The 19,295-nt window shown below is 47.7% G+C and overlaps 3 protein-coding genes and 1 pseudogene across 3 annotated transcripts; 3 read left to right on the plus strand and 1 right to left on the minus strand.

Annotated features, from left to right (window-relative positions):
- Positions 1-3,400: 3,400 nt before the first annotated feature.
- On the minus strand, positions 3,401-5,508 carry LOC101774713 (UDP-glycosyltransferase 88B1). The gene has a single exon (XM_004982934.4). It carries the CDS (start codon positions 4,988-4,990, stop codon positions 3,569-3,571), a length of 1,422 nt encoding a protein of 473 aa, XP_004982991.1. The 5' UTR covers positions 4,991-5,508; the 3' UTR covers positions 3,401-3,568.
- Positions 5,509-12,824: 7,316 nt separating this feature from the next.
- LOC111258441 lies at positions 12,825-13,629 on the plus strand. Its single transcript, XM_022829697.1, has 2 exons — positions 12,825-13,436; positions 13,567-13,629. The coding sequence occupies exons 1-2, from the start codon at positions 12,825-12,827 to the stop codon at positions 13,627-13,629; spliced, it is 675 nt and encodes a 224-aa protein (XP_022685432.1).
- Positions 13,630-14,118: 489 nt separating this feature from the next.
- LOC101784989 lies at positions 14,119-15,362 on the plus strand. Its single transcript, XM_022829698.1, has 4 exons — positions 14,119-14,430; positions 14,536-14,608; positions 14,775-15,310; positions 15,354-15,362. Exons 1-4 carry the CDS (start codon positions 14,119-14,121, stop codon positions 15,360-15,362), a joined length of 930 nt encoding a protein of 309 aa, XP_022685433.1.
- Positions 15,363-17,311: 1,949 nt separating this feature from the next.
- On the plus strand, positions 17,312-18,536 carry LOC111255732 (annotated as a pseudogene).
- The last annotated feature ends 759 nt before the right edge of the window (positions 18,537-19,295 follow it).

Consider the following 19,295-nt stretch of genomic DNA (forward strand, 5'->3'; position numbering starts at 1 on the left):
TTTTAACCAGTGACTTCCTCGGCAACGGCGCCAGAAATGCTTGTTGGTATATTTAACGATCACGAATAAATTCGCAAGCTCACGGATATACCGTTGTAACATTTCACCCATGAGTATTCCCAAGGGTATCGTATTTCCCAAAGGAAGTCTGGTAGGTCAAAAGAATTTACTATGCATATGAGTACACCATAAATGGATAGAGACAATACCCAAGGCAGGGGTAAGATAGATAGATAGATAGATAGATAGATAGTGTGACACACACGGGAATCATCTCAAGATAACTAAGCTAAAGAAAAGACTAAGAGTTAGCTCTAGGTTAATATGTATTTCCTATATATTGCATAGATCATACAAGCATAACATGCACACACATTGTATAGAACTCAGGCCTATGCACCCAAGCACACACGGGGACACAGTACCCATACCAGTTCCGCCTAGCAAAGTTACTACTAATTTTCAAACTCCTACAGCATACCCGAACGTGGGAGATTACGAAGGACGGATAGGGCTATCACCACCTACCGCCTACCCCTAGCAACCCATGGGGCAAACTCATATCCAATGAATCCAAGCAATCCAAGCACCATGCTTGCATTGTTAACAACACTCCAACCAACCCGAGCTATTGTGACAAGGGCCAAAGCCACCATAAGCATGGCCATTGAACCGATGCCGTTAGATCAACTAAGCTATACAAGGTATATATGCACACAGAGTATGTACTGAAGCATGGTCTCAAGGCATATATGAGAGTATATAAGCCTATACTATGATAGCAAGGGTATACAACTAGCATACAAACGTATAAGCCTAACACATCAACATAGCAAGGGTATAAATCTAACTCATGCATATAAGAACCAAGCATAACACTATATAAAGAAGATGAATACTTTGAATAGAATAAAGTCAACCTAGGAATGTAAAATACAAGAGCCATACTCTAGACTCCAAGAAGACCTGGAACCTGAAGGAGAGCTACTCTAGTCTAACTCCACTAACTTTGAAACTAAGAGGGAGAGAAGGATTCACTTGTGGAGTGTCTTGAAATGAGACCCCTCCCCTTTGATTTATAGGCTCTTGGGGTTGGTTCCGGGCAGGAATATTCGGGGAACTTCCACAACCGCCATAGGGACACTGTCAACTACCGCCACGTGTCAGCTGGGGACGAGAGGAGCCAAGGGCGGTTCGACCGAACTAGGGGTTTTGCCGACCCCCTACAACCACCTCTCGCACCACCTTTGCTCTAGGTCGCTGCCCTGTGGGTCCTCATGTGGGTACAGGGTGCTTGGTAGTGAATGTAGTCAGTTTCCTTCCGATTGTGGGCCCATGGATCCGCGTGCTTGCTCCTGATTGGTTGAGAGTGTATTTCCTTGATCTTGAGGTGTGTTTTCTCCTTTAATGAACTTGCATACAAATATTCACCAATACTTGTGGAATTCATTAGTAATAACTCCTACCACTACTATTGATGCTCATTCTTTATGTGTTTATGCAGAAGTTGACGGCCTAGATTTGGTTCTTAAGAGCCGTCAACACTCACGCATATACGGCGGAGGTAGAGATCGGTTTCCAAAAATCTAGATCAATTAGGCATTGGAGGGTATTTGGAGTTTTGGGTTGGGGGAGGGTTAGGGTTTGCGTAGTGTTGATCTCAAACAAATTTGATACCGAACTGTAAAAGGATTGCTTTTGGAAGGCTATTCTACTTTTCCATTCAAAAAATGACCATCCTTAATAACGGGGTAGGGCTCCCATTTTATACTAGGAGCCGGCCTACTTTACATTCCAAGAATACCCTTACTCAACCACTGCACTTTTTAGAATATGCCGTACATAAAGGTCATTAGGGTACACGTGTTCAAATTGAACTTCTCCACGTGGTCAAGTTTCTCACGCCACTGGCCAAGTACCCTTGGGGCTTCATGCTTAACTCTCCCTCAGCGTGACAATCCTCAGGGCTTTCTTCGCAAATCTCCCGTTGATCGATGACCCGAAGCCCCCGAGGTTGTGGCGAGTCTTGTTGGTTCGAGATTGAAACCCCTCCCCACCTTGAAAAGGTACCCGGTGCAGTTAACCTCGAACGGCTTACGTTTCGCTTCAAACCCTGCAAGGGAACAAAGATAGCCAAACTAGTGGTTGCTGTCAGTTTCAAACCATCAAGGGTTAGGGTGTGTTTGGTTTCAAGGACGGGACGGGACGGGACGGAACGGGACGGTCCCAATTTTAGGAGTGTTTGGATGCGAGTCAAATAGGATAGGGTCATCCCCTTAGAGGAATATTCCTCTAATATGCGGGACAACCCCATCCCTCCAAATCGAGTGGATAGGGTCATCCCGCTTCGACGCTGTGCCTCTCCATTGCGGGTGACAAGCTTGGGCGGCTGCTGTGCCGCCGGCCGGGCGAGCGGGAGCTCCACCGCTTGTCGCGAGACGACGAGCTCCGGGGCCGGGGCACGAGGCCGGCGCAGCTGGGTCCCCAAGCGACGCGGCCGGGGCACAAGGCCAGCGGGGGTAGGTCCTCAGGCAGCGCGGCCGGGGTCCAAGGCCCGCGACTGGCAGGGCCAGAGCTCCACGAGCGGTGTGCTCCTTAGGCGGCGCGGCTGGTGCCATGGGCTGGCGTGGCGACCTCCCCGCGCGGCGCGGCGAGCTCCCGCCGGTCGCGGGATGACGGGCTCCGAGGCCGGGCCACGAGGCCGGCGCGGCTGGGTCCCTAGGCGGCGCGGCCGGGGCACAATGCCGACGGGGCATGTCCTCAAGCGGCGCGGCCAGGTCCGAGGCTGGCAACGGGCGGGGCCGGAGCTCCCCTGGCAGGCCGCTGTTACACGGAGGAAGAAGATGTACTCGTGACAATGACAGGCGGGGCCTGCTGACGGTAGCTAACAGAAGCTGAAAACGGTGGTCGTCCCATCTACTTTAGTACCTCCAACCAAATAAAAAAATGGGGACGAACTCATCCTTCTCAACCAAACACGAGTCGGGATGATCCCATCCCAAAAAACTGGGACAGGACCAACATATCCCATCTCGTCTCCAAACCAAACATACCCTTACAATTCTATTGCCAAATATAACCCTCGGAACATCAACATTGAAGATGCGAGGCTACAACATGCGAGGCTTATTGCTCGGAGCTTATCTCGACGTTCGAGGGTTACCAACACGTAGCATGGGGGTCGAATTTCTCCAGCAATGCCGAGTTACCCATGAGGACGACACTGTAACTCCCTCAGCGACGGGGATTCACATTTGGCTTTTTGCTCAACACTTTGGCGACCCACCACGCATGTAGGATGCTCCTCAGTTGTTTTTCTTTAAAAAATTATTTCAACCCGTTAACTATAGCGAGCATGTGGAATATGTCCCTGAAACATCCAGAAATTGCACGGGAGGTGTGGTCAACCTAAGTTGACTAAGGAAAAATGAACCATCATTTGCAATCAGAATGAGATAGTGCTGCTAGCAATTTTCAATTTAGTAGAAAAACACAAATTTGTAAAGATAAAGCATATACAAATCTTAAAGAGAAAATTGAATTTAGTATTTATTATGGGTGTATTTTTTTACGGATGCAATGTCTTGCGGATTTGCGAAGCCTCCAATAAGTCTTTGAGGAACTCGACGAAAGCCACATCCGACGGCCCCCCTTCAGCGATGGCCTCGGCCGCCCGGTCTCTCGCCGCCGCCACACGCTCCCTGAGCGCCAGCGCGCCGTCGGAGTCCTCCATCAACCACCTCACCTTCGCCTCCACCTCCTCGGCCCTCACCGCGCCGTCGTCGCCCCTCGCCATCTCCACCCCGAGCCTCATGTCCTCCACGATCCGCACCCTGTTCATCTCCTGCTCCGCGTACAGCGGCCAGCACAGCAGGGGCAGCCCCGCCGTGACGCCCTCCAGCGTCGAGTTCCACCCGCAGTGCGTCACGAATGCGCCGGCCGCGCGGTGGCGCAGCACGTCCACCTGCGGCGCCCAGGACCCGACGACGAGCCCTCTGCCCTCGGTGCGCTCCAGGAACCCGGCTGGCAGGAGCGCGTCGAGGTCTAGTGCCTCGCCGGCGCCGGGAGGGCTTCGTACGACCCAGAGAAACCTCTGCCCGGATTTCTCCAGGCCGACGGCGATCTCCTCGAGCTGGCTCTTGGGGAACGTGCCCCTGCTCCCGAAGCAGAGAAACACGACGCTGCGGTCCGGCTGCGCGTCCAGCCACCGGAGGCACTGGTGCTCCTTGTCGCCGCCGCCGGGCGAGACGAGCGGCCCGACGCAGTAGACCGGCGGTGTGGGGCGGTCCGGCACGCACAGCCCGTCCCTGAGCGCGCGCACCGCGCGCGGCTCCAGCGACTCGAAAGAGTTGACGAGGATCCCGCGGGCGTCGACCATCCGGGCGGCCACGCGGAGCGTGGCCTGGCACCCCTCGCCGTCGTCGGCGAGCTCCTGGGGCAGCTCAGAGACCTTGAACGGGGGAGCGCCCGGGAACGACAGGACGGTGGAGCCGCCGAGCTCCCTAAAGCTCGTGCTCATGCTGCGCCGTCTGGCGGGTAGGGCGAGGAAGACGGCGAGCCCGGCCGCGCCCGAGGGGAAGAAGAAGTAGGCTGGCAGGCCGAGGTCCGCCGCGACGTCGAGCGCGTCGGCGCAGAACATGTCGAGCACGAGCGCCCGGACGGACGGCAGCGAGCGGAGGAGGTCGCGGAGCGGCGCGTTGGTGGCGCGGAGGAAGCGGAGCTTCCAGGCCAAGGTTTGCTCGGCCTCGCCGTCGGCTGCCGGCGCGGGCGGGGGCAGGACGTGGAAGGCGACGGAGGTGTTGGCGGCCTCTTCGCGCGCGACTGCGGCGGCGAAGCCGTTCCCCATGACGGGGGGCTCGACGAGCGCGACGGCGACGTCGAGCGCGCCGTCGCCCCCGCCGTGGAGGAGGAAGGCCTTGGCCAGCTCGAGCATCGGCGCGAGGTGGCCGAAGCCGACGCCCGGGTACAGCACCACCGTCTTCCTCTCCATCGCTCGCCGACGACGTAACCTCGTTCGGCTGGCTGCTTTGCAGCTGGCTGCTGCTGCTCGGCTCTCTGCCGCAGCACGCAGCAGCTCTCTGCCGCAGCAGCCAGAAGCCGAACGCAGCAGCCAAGCGAACGAGCTCGGGATGGTGACGATTGCGATGTCCTAGGTAAGCTAGCTGTGCACCACCCGAAGGTACGTGAGCTGCTCTGTACTAGAGGGAGCTCCACTAGCTACCTCTACGGCTCTACAGCTCCACGTGCGTGGGCGTGGTGATATCCGGACACCAGCTACCATTCTAGCTGCCAGTAAATGTGTGGCCGCCGCGCAGCTTTTGGTCCAGTCCAAATGCGTCTTCATCCTCTGACATGGATGGCAGGATGGGCATGTGCAATTGGGCTACCATGTCGCCGGACCCGGACCCATATGCTACGCAGAGTCGACAGCGTCTCGACAGCTCGTGTCGTCGATCGGTCGGGGTTGCTAACCAAAGTTTCCGTAATTTTAGTACAGTGCTGAAGGGATGTTAAAGTTTAACATCCTTTTAACATTTTTTAATACTTTCCTATCCAAACACTTGTGTTAAAAGTGAAGTGTTAAAGTTTAACGTTCCATTTTTCATAAACACATGGAGGGGGTGTTAAAACTTGCTAAAGGTATTAAAAATAGTTCCCTAGTCCACTTTTTTTCCAAGTTACCCCCTCTCTCTCCTCTCCTCTCTCTCCTCCCCACCACCAACGCCGGCCTCCTCCTCCTACTCATCCTCTCCGCCTGGCCGGATCCACCGCGCCGCCCCTCCTCCTGGCCGGATCCGCCGCGCCACCCTCCCCCCATCCTCCGCCGCACCGCCCTCCCCCCTCCTCCGCCGCGCCGCCATGGATCCCCCCTCCTCGGCAGCGAGTGCGGGAGGCGTCTTCGGCGGGAGTAGGCGTGGGCGCGGAGGGCGGCTTGGCGGCGGGTGCCGAGCCGCGCGACACGAAGCTAACAACCGGGATGGAGTCGGACGCATCCACCTCCCCACGGCGGTGGAGCACGAGCTGCTACATCGACAGTGGTGACTCCTCCTGCTCCGAGCCCTTCAGCGAGTGCGGCAGCGACGACCTCTCCTTCACGCTCGCCGCCGCCGCAGGCATCCACCGCTTGCTGTTGTCGTGCGCGGCGGAGGCGTCGGAGGACGCCATCTCGTCGCTCGTGGCCGAGCTGGAGTCGTCGTCGCCGTCACTGGACTCGCTCCGGCGCGCGGCCTTGCACCTCCGTCTGCTGGCCAAGCACAACCCGGATAACCGGGTCCGCATCGCCGCGGCAGGGGGCGTGCGGCCGCTCGTCAAGCAACTGGATTACCACCGTCAGCCCCTCCGCGGGCGGCTTGATAGGGAGCCCCACAGTCGAGATGAGCGAGGAGATGAGGAACAGCACGGGAAAGGGTAGTGTGCAAGAGGAAGGAAGGGCAATATTGTCATTTCTCATGTAACGTGTTAAAGTTTAACAAACTATCCAAACACCTCAAGATGCTAAAGTTTAACACTCCATTTGAGGGTGTTAAACTTTAACACCCCCTTCCCAAACAGGGCCTAAATTTTAGCACCCTTAGATGGAGTGTTAAACTTTAGCACCCTTAAATGGAGTGCTAAAGTTTAACACTTAGAGCTGTTTGGATGGGTGCTAAATTAGCACCTTTAGTATAAAAGATAACTAGACCCCATCTTTTTCCTCATGTCTTTTACCCCTCCTACACTTCCCTTCCCCGTTCGATTCCAATGCCAGTGACGACTCGCACGGCAGGTCCGCGTCCTTCCTCCTGCCATCGCCACCGTCGGCGCTGCGGGCTGCGGCCGCTCAGCCGGGCCTCACGGGCGGGGGCGGGTTCATGGAGATGGACAGGCGGCCGAACCCCTAGTGCCCCACCCGGTACATCTCCATCCACATCTTCTCGGCGTCAAGCCTGCCCGACGATGAGTTGCTCGTCGTGCGGCCTGCGTCGCCGCCTCGCCGCAATCGTCCGTCTCCAAGCCCCTGGCAGCGAAGGTGTCCAGCTCCAGCGCCTCGAGCGCCCTGCGGCCCACACCAGTGCGGCATTTGGCCTTAGCGGCGGGGTCTGCCGGCGGAGGAGGCATGGCCGGGCGTAGGAGGCGGGGCCAGGCGAAAGAGGTAATGCCGGCGGAGGCGGCAGGGCCGAGCGGAGGAGGACGGCGGCGGGTGTTGCAGCGGGGAGGAGACGGGTGTTGCGGCGAGGAGGAGAGAGGGGGGGCAACGGTGGGAAAAGGTAGAGAGGGGGACCACTTTTAGCATATTAGCACCCTTTAGCATCCCAAAGAAAAGTGGGGTGCTAAACTTTAGCACACCACTTTTAGCACACCTGTTTGGATACCTAAGTGCTAAAAAGGTGCTAAAAGTGGGATGCTAAAGTTTAGCACCCTATATCCAAACAGGGCCCAAGGCCCCGTTTGGTTATTTAGTGCCTCCTAAAGTTCCTGTCACATTGAATGTTTAGATACTAATTAGGAGTATTAAATATAGGCTAATTACAAAACCAATTACACATATGGAGGCTAATTTGCGAGACGAATCTATTAAGCCTAATTAGTCCATGATTTGACAATGTGATGCTACAGTAAACATGTGCTAATGATTGATTAATTAGGCTTAATAGATTCGTCTCATGAATTAGCCTCCATCTGTGTAATTAGTTTTATAATTAGCTCATATTTAGTCCTCCTTATTAGTCTCCGAATATTCGATATGACATGAATTTTAGTCCGGACTAAAGATCCAGACATCCCCTAGCTGTATTACTACTTATGACATTTAGCTTATGTGGCACTGTATTAAATAAAAGAGAGAATAAGGAGAGCAAGACACTATGTCTCATGCAAGACTCAGTGTTGACACGAGAGACCTATGCACTAGACATTGTGAAATTTTGCATTGGGAGAGAAGATGGTGTCATAATTGATAAGAGCAAATGTAATTGGTTGAGAGGAGAGATGATGAATTTAGTAAGGACCCACACCAAGAAATCATAGGTTGTAGAGTATCATTTCTAAAGTGATGTCTTGCTTACGTGGCAATATTGACACTACCTATAGACACTATGGGTTGGGATTACCCTTATGCAAGCTTTCTCCTCGTGCTGCTGCGTGCTGTTCTCTGCAGGCCGCCTGGATGCTAAGGGTCCCTTTGGCAAGGCTTTGCCTTCCCCGACTTCAGCTTCGTGGTACAGTGTTTTGGTACTATTTAGTACTGTTGGGAACTGTAGTGTGAAGCCGGTATGCAAATCGAGATAAAAAATGAACTAGAAAGAGGGGAAGCCGGTGAAGCCGAAAAAAGGTGGAAAGAGGGGAAGCCGGTGAAGCTGAAAAAGGTAGCTTACCCAACTTTAGGGATGGATATGGATGTCTGGATATCCGAATTATCTGAATTTGTATCCGCTAAAAATACCAATATAAATATTTGTATTCGTTTTTAATGGGATTAATGAGATTGTCAAATGGATGTATCCGTATTCGATTTTCAGTATTTTTCTCTATCCGGTTCCAGATTCGTATTCGACAAAAATATGAAATATCCGACATTATTCGTATCTGCAAAGAATAAACTACCAATGAAGCCATCTAAACTGATTTATATTACTATATACTAATTACAAATGATGTTAATTTTAATATGGCTAATAAAATAATTATTTACACCATTTAAACTACTAAAAAAATTATCTATGTTAAATGACTAATTATGTTAACCTAATATTATTAGTGATATATAATGATAAAGTTTAATTAATTTTAATATGACTAATCATACTAATTTTAAATACAATATATTATTTATTAAATAAATAAATCATATTTAAATGTATTGATGAACTTATTTTTATTATTAAATGATATATATAGTTATGAAAATACTTTTTATATTTATTTAGATATATTTCATTATTTTATTAATAAATATGTTATTTTCAATAAGATATTTATTATGTACTATGCTCATAATTTACTATCAATTATAAAATCATCCATAAAGCAAAATTGATACTTATTATAAAGCTATGTTACAAGTCGAGCAAGTATTCGAATGTGAATCCTTATTTTGAACTATTCGTTTTGTATTCGTATTCGAATTCGAATTAAAACATAGTAAATAGTGCTATCCAAATTCGATTCCATGCGTATCCGATCCGAATCCATCCGTACCCGACTTCAGCCTAGCACGTACCACGATACGCTACATTACCGAAGCCGAAGCCCCTTAGACCTGACATGCAACTCTGCAAGCGCCGATGGCCGCCACCATTATCAGATGGATCTTGGGTCTGTTCGCTTCAACTTATTCAGCCGGCTTATCAGCCACCAAACAGTATTTTTCTCTCACAATAAATCAGCCGTTTCAGCTTTTCAGCCGGCTTATAAGCTGATGGGAACAGAGTACTTGAACCCGGCCGAAGGTTGCGCAGTCGCATCAGTGCATCACCCCTCGCGCTGACTCAGGCCATTATTGTTGTATGATTCAATGACAATTTCTGCTAACCAATGCACGACCGAACGAGACCTTTAGGTGGTGTATAGTATTATGAGGAGAATATTCAGCTTGATGAGCAATCTGGCATGTAAAACGCGTGTCTCACGGCACGGCCCTTCTGTACACTCAGCAGTCCAATCACTTTGGCACGACACGATAGTCCCAACGCTACATACTAGGTTCCGTATACAGTATTATTTATTAGCTGACATCACGCGTCCCAGCCACAATGCACAGCTATCTCACGGGTAAGCACGGATGAATGCAAGCTAGCACGTGTGCGTGACCAAAGGGCCCCACCGGCGGCACACACGGCTAGGCTCGGGACCCAATGGTCACAGGAGCCGTCGTAGTGGCGCGAAAGCAGCGGTGCTCTGACCAGATCAGCCACGGGCGAACACGATTCAGTAGCTAGGCGCGCGGCATCCTTGGGGTTTTTCTTAGACTTGCGGGAATGCTGTAGTTCTAGTACATGAGTGAGCTTGTGAAGAAGAGGACAGTTCACGAAGAAAAAAAAAAAGAAAAGAGTCGAAGATTTGCATCCTTGGAGAGAGGCTCGTCATGATTCATATGAGCATGCAGGGAGATCTGTTTTGATTTGAACACATGGGGCAGCGCGTCGCTCATTACGGTGGGTACTGAGGACCAACACTTCACTTTCCTGCAAAAGCAGTAACTTAGGGCTCCTTTGGGAACTCAGAACCCCGAGGGGATCCCGCTATTTTCCCTGGGTCAGAAGCCCACGCGGGCATTTCACCACGGGCCGAATCGCCTCCTCATTTGGGAGCTCATCGGACGGGGAGGCCAGACCACATCCGCGAGTTTTCCCCGGGGCGAGCCGTCCTCACCTCGAGGCTCCTGGCGGCGCAACCCCCTCCGCGTCGGGCATCCAGGCGCCCCCCCCCCCCTCCGCGTCCGCATCCCCATCCCTGCCTGTGCTCGCCCGCCGCCGCCGCCGCCGTGCCCCCCCGTGCCGCTGACGACCGCATCGCGCCGCCGCCCCCCGTGCCGCTGGCGACCTGCGAGCGGCGTCCGTGCGGCTCCCCTGTTCCTGCACCTCCCCGTCGTGGCGTCGCCCGTGCGGCTCGTCGTCGCCTCCCCGTCGTCTCCCCATCCCCACGCCGGCTCGATCTTCGCTGGAGATCTGCTCCGTGACTGCCCCCACCTCCGGTGATTGCTTCGTGGCTCCGTGACTGCTCCGTGGCTCCGTGACTGCTCCGTGACTCCGTGCTACCTTGCCTCATCCTCTGGTGAGTCTTCCTGTTCTAATTCCAAGATCTGTACATAGATTGCTTTGACTTCATATTGCAAGAACAAGTAGGACTGAAGATCTGGGTTGCAGCTCGGCACCAGATCAATCGCTTTGATGCGGATAATAAGATCTGGGTGCCAGCTCGGCACCAGATCAATCGCTTCCTGGTCAATTAGTTCCATTTGTGTTCTGATTGGTCCTTAAGGGGGGGTGTATGTTAATTCAATTGCTGTGCGCAAATTTTGGAGCTGAACTGTTAATGTTTGGCTGCCATTTTCTTTATTAATCTTTGGAAGCGCGAGCTAGCAATTCCATCAGTGACTTCGATCGTGGTATGTAGCTTTCAGGTTCTGCTTTCTCATCAGCATGTTGTTTTGTAGTTCTTGGTTTATTGCCGTTCGAACATTTTGGGAGAAAGCTCAGAGACCTCGGGGCTTGGATACTGTTGTCATTTGTAACATTACCGAGAAGCCGTGGATTTGGGTGCATAGTATTTTTTTAACAAAAAGGTAGATAACATTGGCAATCCAATTTTTTAAGGTGTAAATTTGGAGAATGTTCGAGATTGCAGTACTGTCTGTCTGTCAGGTCGGGGCTTGGAACCCAGATCTTCAGTCCTACTTGTTCTTGCAATATGAAGTCAAAGCCAGATCTTATTATCCTATGTGATGGTGAAGCCTTAAATAGTGTTACAGGGTCATGGGCATTGCTTCTGAATGTAACCAAACTGTCAGCTCTTATTATCCTTTTGATGCGGCCCTTTTCTAGGTACAAGGTCAAAAGTTAACTAGCTCTTAAAGCTTCTGTTGATATCATCCACATTGCATTTGAGTATAATTTGTATAATTATGTAGTAGGGGGACCAAGAGTATAATTATTTTTTTTTATTTTGCATGAGTTCTTATGAAGTACACACCACATGAGTACATAACATAAGGTGAACAATATTCATCTGTAGTTTTGCCACCATTGTCGACAACACCCAATGGGATTTCCCTTTTACATTCAGAAGGCAATGCCGATACAAAATCTGTAATTTTGGTCAGTAGAAAGAGTACATGTTGCCAGGTTGCTTTTATAAGGTTAGACCGTTAGAGTAAAAGTGTTACAGGTCATGGGCATTGCTTCTGAATGTAACCAAACTGTCAGCTCTTATTATCCTTTTGATGCGGCCCTTTTCTAGGTACAAGGTCAAAAGTTAACTAGCTTTAAGCTTTGTGCATGCCTGGAGTGAAGAAGCTCTCGCACGCAACTCATAATAATCTAATAATCACAAAATGCATAAAGTTGTTTCAGCTATTATTTCACTCGACCAAAAGCTACAGAATGTCTAGCATAAGCTTTATGGAGTTTAATGATGTAATGCCCTTGAAATTTAATAAAAACTTCCTTTATCGAAAAAAAATGATTTATGGAGTTCAATGGAAGGAAACAATCAATGTCTAAACTGATTTATGGTGCATTGTACATGTATTTATTCCATCATCTAGAATTTTCCTCCATCATCTTGTTCATTGTGATCGTTTGTTCTTCCTTGTGATCGAATTTATTGGATCTGATCGAGTTGCACTTCCTTTTTAGTTCTAGCTTCCAGGATTGAAGTGTGCCCCGTTCTTGATTTTACTGTTGGTCCCTTCAACAATGCTGAATGCATGCTCGATCTATCCAGTTGTTGGTGTTTTGTTGGTTCAGCCCCATTTCTGCACTACTTACATACCCCAACAATTAACATTAGTTAGGAAAGTTTGACTAAATTTTGCTAGTATATAGTTCTTTAATTTGTCACAACTATTGCATGATTTATATTATATAGTTTCTTTGTCCCAAGGCCACTGGTGCAGTACTGCCATTTTCAGCTATAAGGTCTGGACTCACTTTTGTGTGAGATCTATAGATTCTTGTGTATTTCAGCTATAGTCGAACTTATAAGTGCTGCATAAACAAATTGATGTTGGTATATATTAACTATTTCGTTAGAATATTGACAGTATGCATTGTCCTCTTTTTTCTAGACCATATGCATTTGAGTAACATAGTTTACTTGCCTTACCATATATATACATATAGATAATGGAATCTTGGGAGGATGAAGTTAGGAGATTCATGCTAGAGGAGGAAGAAGAGGATGACGAACTATTCCTAGTTATGGTTCCCGCTCTTCAGCAGTGTTTATATGAGGAGAAAAGGTCGGAGCATACCTCAACTCTGCCTGGTGCTGAAAAGGTCATACAAATCTTGGAAGGCCACGAAAATTGGTGCAAAGTGGAGTTCAGAATGGAACCTGAGATATTTAGAGTTATAGCAAATTATCTTAGAGTGGAGAACTTATTACGTGACACCCGTGGTGTTAGAGTTGAGGAGCAGCTAGGAATGTTTATGTTCATGCTCTCTCATAATGCAAGCACCGATAGGCTAAAAAAAGAATTCCAACATAGTGGTGAGACAATTCATAGGAAAATAACAGAGTTCTTCGATATAATTCCAGCATTGACTCATAGATTCTTGAAGCTCCCAAATGTGAGTCATACACATGTGAAGATTGCATCAGACTCTCGCTTTATGCCTTTCTTCCAGAACTGCATTGGGGCCATTGATGGCACTCATGTTCCTATCAACATTGCACAAGAAAGAGCCGCTCCCTACAGAAATAGGAAGGGAACCTTGTCACAGAACGTCATGTGTGTATGTGACTTTGATTTAAATTTTACTTTTATCTCGTGTGGTTGGGAAGGATCTACATCCGATGCAGGGGTCTTACGGTCTGCACGTGCGAAGGGTTTTCATGTTCCTGTGGGGAAGTTCTACCTTGTAGATGGTGGATACGCAAATACTTCCTCATTCATTGCTCCATACCGAGGAGTTAGATATCATCTGAGTGAGTTTAGGAGACATGGAAATCAGTATGCAAATTATAAAGAATTGTTCAACCACCGGCATGCACAGCTACGCAATCATATTGAAAGGGCCTTTGGTGTGCTAAAAAAGCGGTTTCCAATCCTGAAAGTTGGGACATTTCATCCAATAGAGAATCAAATTAAAATTCCAGCGGCAGCTGCAGTATTTCATAATCTCATTAGAAAGCTAAATGGGGATGAAGGGTGGCTAGATCACCAACCAAATAATATCAACCCATCTGATTATGTTGAGTTGCCAGAGGGGGATAACAACTATCCAAATGAATTGCAATCAAATGAAGGAAGCACCCTACGAGACTAAATTGCTCTTCAGATGTGGGCTGCCCGTAATAATTAGGTGAAGCATAAATGTTTTCATGACAGCTTGTATTGTTTTTTTTTACTTCATTGCTTATTTCTGTATTATTTTTATGACAACCTTTATCTAATCTTGTTTATTTCTTGCAGCCATGTCAACGGAAAGAGCTACGTGGAGCTACACGTATGAGAAGGGACTTGTGGATATTCTGAAAGAGCTTGCCAACGTCCCAATGTTTAAGGGACAAAATGGGTGGACTGCTGAAGGTTGGAGGAATATCACAAACAAATTCAATGATATGTTTCCAACGACACATTTCACGAAGCAACAAGTGCAAGAAAAGGAGAAAGAGCTAAAAGGAAACTATAAGATAATAAAAGAAGCGAGGAAAAGTGGTGTTGGCTGGAATGACACTTTGGGTATGATCATTGCAGAACCAAAAGGATGGGAAAAGTTGATTAAGGTTAGGTCTCTTGAATGGAGAATCAACTTTATATAACAACCCTTTATATAACAGCTAACATTTATACAAACCATCTAATCATATTTTTTTGTTGTACTTCAATAGGATAACCACAAAGTTGCCAAGTTCCGTAAGAAGCCATTTCCTTTATTTAACAGCTTGGAATTATTGTATGAAGGTAATGCTTTCATCTTGTTGTTCATTGCCTCTGTTCTTGTTTTAGTGCTATGGTGTGGATGGTGCTTTAGAGAGTCACTTCATTGTAGATTATGTTCCTAGTTTGAACTCTCGCTATTGTAGATGCTAAGATGTTGATATTGTTACCTTGATTATTTGTTTAATAGGAAGTGTGGCCACAGGGGATTTAAATTTTACATCAATTCAGCCACCACCGCAAAGAACTGAACCCACTCCCCATAACAGTGAGCTGCCAACTGAACCCACCCCCCAGACAAGTATCTCAGAGCAAAGCAATCATAGCATGGCATCTATCGATAGAAATCTACTCAGTTTTGGACTTGGTGGTGTAGAAAGCATAGAAGTTCAATCTGCTCCAGCTAGTCGTAATTCAGAGGACCAAGATGTTACCGGTGGAAAGAAACGCAAACAAAGTCAGATGGCTGCAAAACTTGGGGATTACATTGACTTTAGAAAGGATCAAATTGGAAAAACTCTAGAAAAGTTAGAAGAGAAGAGAAGACGTGAAGAAGACTACTCAATTGAGAAATGTATTGACATTGTGGATGCCATGGAAGGGCTATCGGATGAACAAAAAGCTGATGCAAATGAAGTTTTCCAAAGTGAAACAAACAGAAAAATATTAGTGGGCACAAAAAACCCAAATGTCCGGCTGATTTGGTTGAAGAAAAAGATTGCTCAGGTATGCTCCCTTTCCCTTTGCTCAGGTGTGTTTGTTGGATTAGGCTATTTGAGTCTGATAAGTTAATCTGGTCTTTCATCAACAAATTTATAGGAGTGTGGCCATTATATATTACTGTAAGTTGCCACTTCTCCTATTGCCTAGTTGTGCCAGATCTTTGATTTGAGTTCTAGCATGGTTGTGTCTGCTACCTGCTTTCTGTAAACCAGTAGTATGCATGCATAGTAATTTTTAAGTTGTGTTACTTGGCTTACAAATAATACTATATTGGATGATTGCTTACTGTTTTACGAGCATCAGTTCTTTCCATGTCTAGTCCTGCTAGTTTCACATTCCAACCGACTGGCCTTCCTAGTTTCTAGTCACAGTTTCACATTCCAGCCAGCCGACCTGCACGACGTAGCAGTTTTTCATGACAAGTTGGGGTTGGTACTTGAGTCCACGAAATCTAGGGGTGAAGTCAAGTGTCAACTTTGTTGCTGCACAAGTTTGTTGGCTTCATACTAGTGCGTGGAGAAAATAGGCATGGTTAGTAGGATGTTGTCTAGTCCATTTACCATTTCTGTTACCGTCTTATGTGTGATTTGGGCACAAGCCAAACTAGATTAAGCAGACAACTTAGGAAGCTTGTGAAATATAAAATGCTTACCAAATCATGATAAATTCATACTGTACAATTTTAGGAGATCAGACTAAAATTGTTTATTGTTTACAACTTTTCAATGCTGACTGTTGTTTATTTTTTTCAGAATCAGTGAACAGTGAATGGTGGAAGAATATGAATAGGAGAAAGCATGTTGGAGGGAAAGTCCTTGGCTTATTTTACTAGCTAAATCTCTTATACAATAATTAGATTATGTGGCCACAGTTGAGTTGAAAGCATTGTAGTTAATTAAGTAGATGCTTAAAACATGCAAAGAGCATCTGTTCATTTAGTCCAGCTGGATGCGAATGTAATTTGGTGATTGATGTTGCTTGTTGACCTTGTAGGCATGTTACGGATTTTATTTATCAAGTTGCTATTTTTTATTTTCTGATTTTCCCCCTAATTTTTAGGTATTTTTGGAGGTATTTTTGGAGGTATTTTTTAGAAAAGAGATGTTGTTACCTTAGTACCTTAGGACTACTACTGCATGCCATGTATTCTGGGTTAGCACTTTTTTTTTAAAAAAAAGAAGCGTGCAAGAAGACACAGGCAGCCGGAGGCGCACACACAGCTGGACAGGGCAAAAACCCTCCTGCTAGGCTGCCCCCTCGCGTCAGGACCCCAAACAGCAGCGGGGGAGAGGGGGAAGCACTGCCCTGCGGTGGAGAGGATTCCAAAATCCAATAATATCCCTGTGGGATCAGTTCTTCCCAGGATTAATTAACCCTGTGCTGTCAAATGAAGCCTTAGTGTTGCAAAGAAGATCTTGCTCAGTTAATTCCTTTCCTAAGGGGATTGAGGGGGATTGGTGGGGATTGAGAGGGATTGACTTGCAGGGGATTTAATCCATCCCAATCCCCTCCAACCCTCTCTAATACCTTTCAAACCGAATAAGGTCTAACGTGAATCTTATCAAAAAACTATTTGGTAAATACTTTAATATACGTATAATTGATTGGTTGGTTGATCGATGCATCAACTTTTCATGAAAATTTCAGCCCGAGAATTCGCTCTCGTGAAGATTTAAACCCGAATCTACTAAATACAACTCAGTTGTTGCTTTATATCGCTAGGCCTTCAACACACGGCACGGAGGCGACCGTGCAAACGAGAGGTCGTGGCGCGCCGCGGCCTTATCCGCAGCAACCAACCTCGCGCGCGCCTCTTCACGCACCGCCACGGCGTTCGCGCCATGGGCCACCACTGGCGACCCCCGCCGCCACGCTCCGCCGGGTGAACATCACCTCCGTCTCCGGCGCCCATTCTCCTCGCCGCCTCCGTGTCTCGCGTTTCAGGGTGTGTTGGAGATGCTTCTGCGTGCCGAACCGCGCGTGCAGTTGTCGATGACACTGTAAGGAGGTTCATTGCATGGGGAGGCGAGCGCCGCCGCCGATCTCCCCGAGGAGAGGTCTCAGAAGGATAAGATGGTCGATGGCGACTTCGGGGAGCTCTGCAGCGGCTTCGAGCCTACGTGGAATCCACGGCGACGCAGCTAGCGCGGCACATCCTGGAGCTGCGGGAGGACAACCGTGCACTCAGCTGCTACGCCGTCTCCGTCAGATACAAGGTGCTGTGATGCTCACGCGATCTATCTGTGCGTGACTAGTACATGAGGCCATTGTGGACCACCAAAGCATTGGAAACCCCTGGAATATACCTGCGCCCAAACTTGCTGCACAACATTTTACTACGTTACCTGTATCCAGCATGAGCCCTCCCCAAATTTCAGATAGCATCTAATCAGCACTCTTGTTAATTGTTATTGTGTCAATGCAATCGACAAGTAATCTGACCATCAAGTGGGCCATTCAGAGGGAAGCCTCAGGATCCATTCTTCGCAACCATTGGAGGAGATGCATACATCGTCTTGTTGAATCACTGCTCGTCATGAACCAGATAAGTGACCAAGTACTCGAACAAGTCGACTCCTGGGACCTCTCTGCCTCGTCTCTTCCTGCGTAGGCCTACTTCGTTCTGGTTGTCCAGAAGGGTTTGCTCGATCCACTGTTGAGTCCGGGAAGGATACAATCAAAGCTGCTAAGAGCACGGCATCTGGGCTGTCAACAGAGGAAGATCAGAATTTAGAGGCTTATATATCCAGATCCTTCTGGTGATCCTACAAACGCACATCAATCTTTCTAGTTCCGTATAACTGTGCCGCTACATGTTGAATCTCCAGCTTACATAGCTATCGTCTGATCACTTGCAATACTCAAAGTTTCGAAGAGATCAGCTCTTTTATGCCAGTTATTCAGAGCCTTGTTTTTGTTTTATGGGTGCAGTTCTTTCAAATGCCTGATGATGGATTCAATCAAGATGTGTACCAGATTGGGCTTTTCCTAGCCGTGATATGATCTACTTCAATGTTCAGTTTTTGAAAACAACTCTGTGATCCTGCGCCAGCTTCGATGATCCATCCTTGCTGATATTAGTCTTTTTTTTTCTGCAAGCTATTAATTTGGCGGTCATGACTTCATGTTGTCACTTATCTGTAGTATTGTGTTGCTCGGTCTAAGTGAATATTAAGCGCATACATTTTAGTAGGTAAAAGTGATTTAATCCGATTGCCATTTTACAGTACCAAGGGTAGTTTTCCTCATCAATTTGAGTTCAAACCTGTGGACGCAAATGTTTCCTGAGCGGCTGAGATATCTCTTCCTTTGCCGTAGTTGCCCTCCATGACGGTGCATTCATTCCAGCTTCGTATCACACTCATCATAGCAGGCAATCAGAAGCATATCTGGCGTTTTCCAGAATATGCCAGGCACTTTTCGATTTTTTACCCCGATCGTATTCGAGCAGAGCCACAATCCACAAATATTGCCGGGCCGTAGCTATAAAGTCCCAGTTTGACTGGGAAATTACGCAACGTGAAAATACCCCGATAACGCAGTGCAATGGATTTGGCCACTTTCTGAAAAAAATCGTCGGTAGCTTTCTTTTTCACGTCATTGGGACAACTTATGAACCGATCGAGTGAACGCTCTTGAGCTCATTGCCAGGTACCGTGTCAAATTATGTAGCTTCATCTACTTGGCCCCAAAATAACTGGGTTCCTATAAGAAATCATAAGGAAAAAAAATACAAAAGATGTACTTCGATTGGTACAAAGAGTTTATGAATTTTTCACATAAAAAACTACTCCCCCCGTTTTAAATATGTATATACAAGATAACCGGTTCATTTTATACATTTAAAACGAAGGGAGTAATAATAGTCAAAATTATGGGTGGGGACCGTGTCAAGTTCCAGTAACAAGAATACAAAATAGCTACATCTTATACGTAGGTGTAACAGGATCTAATGATGCTGATTCCATGTTACAATCATCTACATGCT

Source organism: Setaria italica, chromosome IX, assembly GCF_000263155.2.
Source record: "Setaria italica strain Yugu1 chromosome IX, Setaria_italica_v2.0, whole genome shotgun sequence".
Lineage (NCBI taxonomy): Eukaryota > Viridiplantae > Streptophyta > Magnoliopsida > Poales > Poaceae > Setaria > Setaria italica.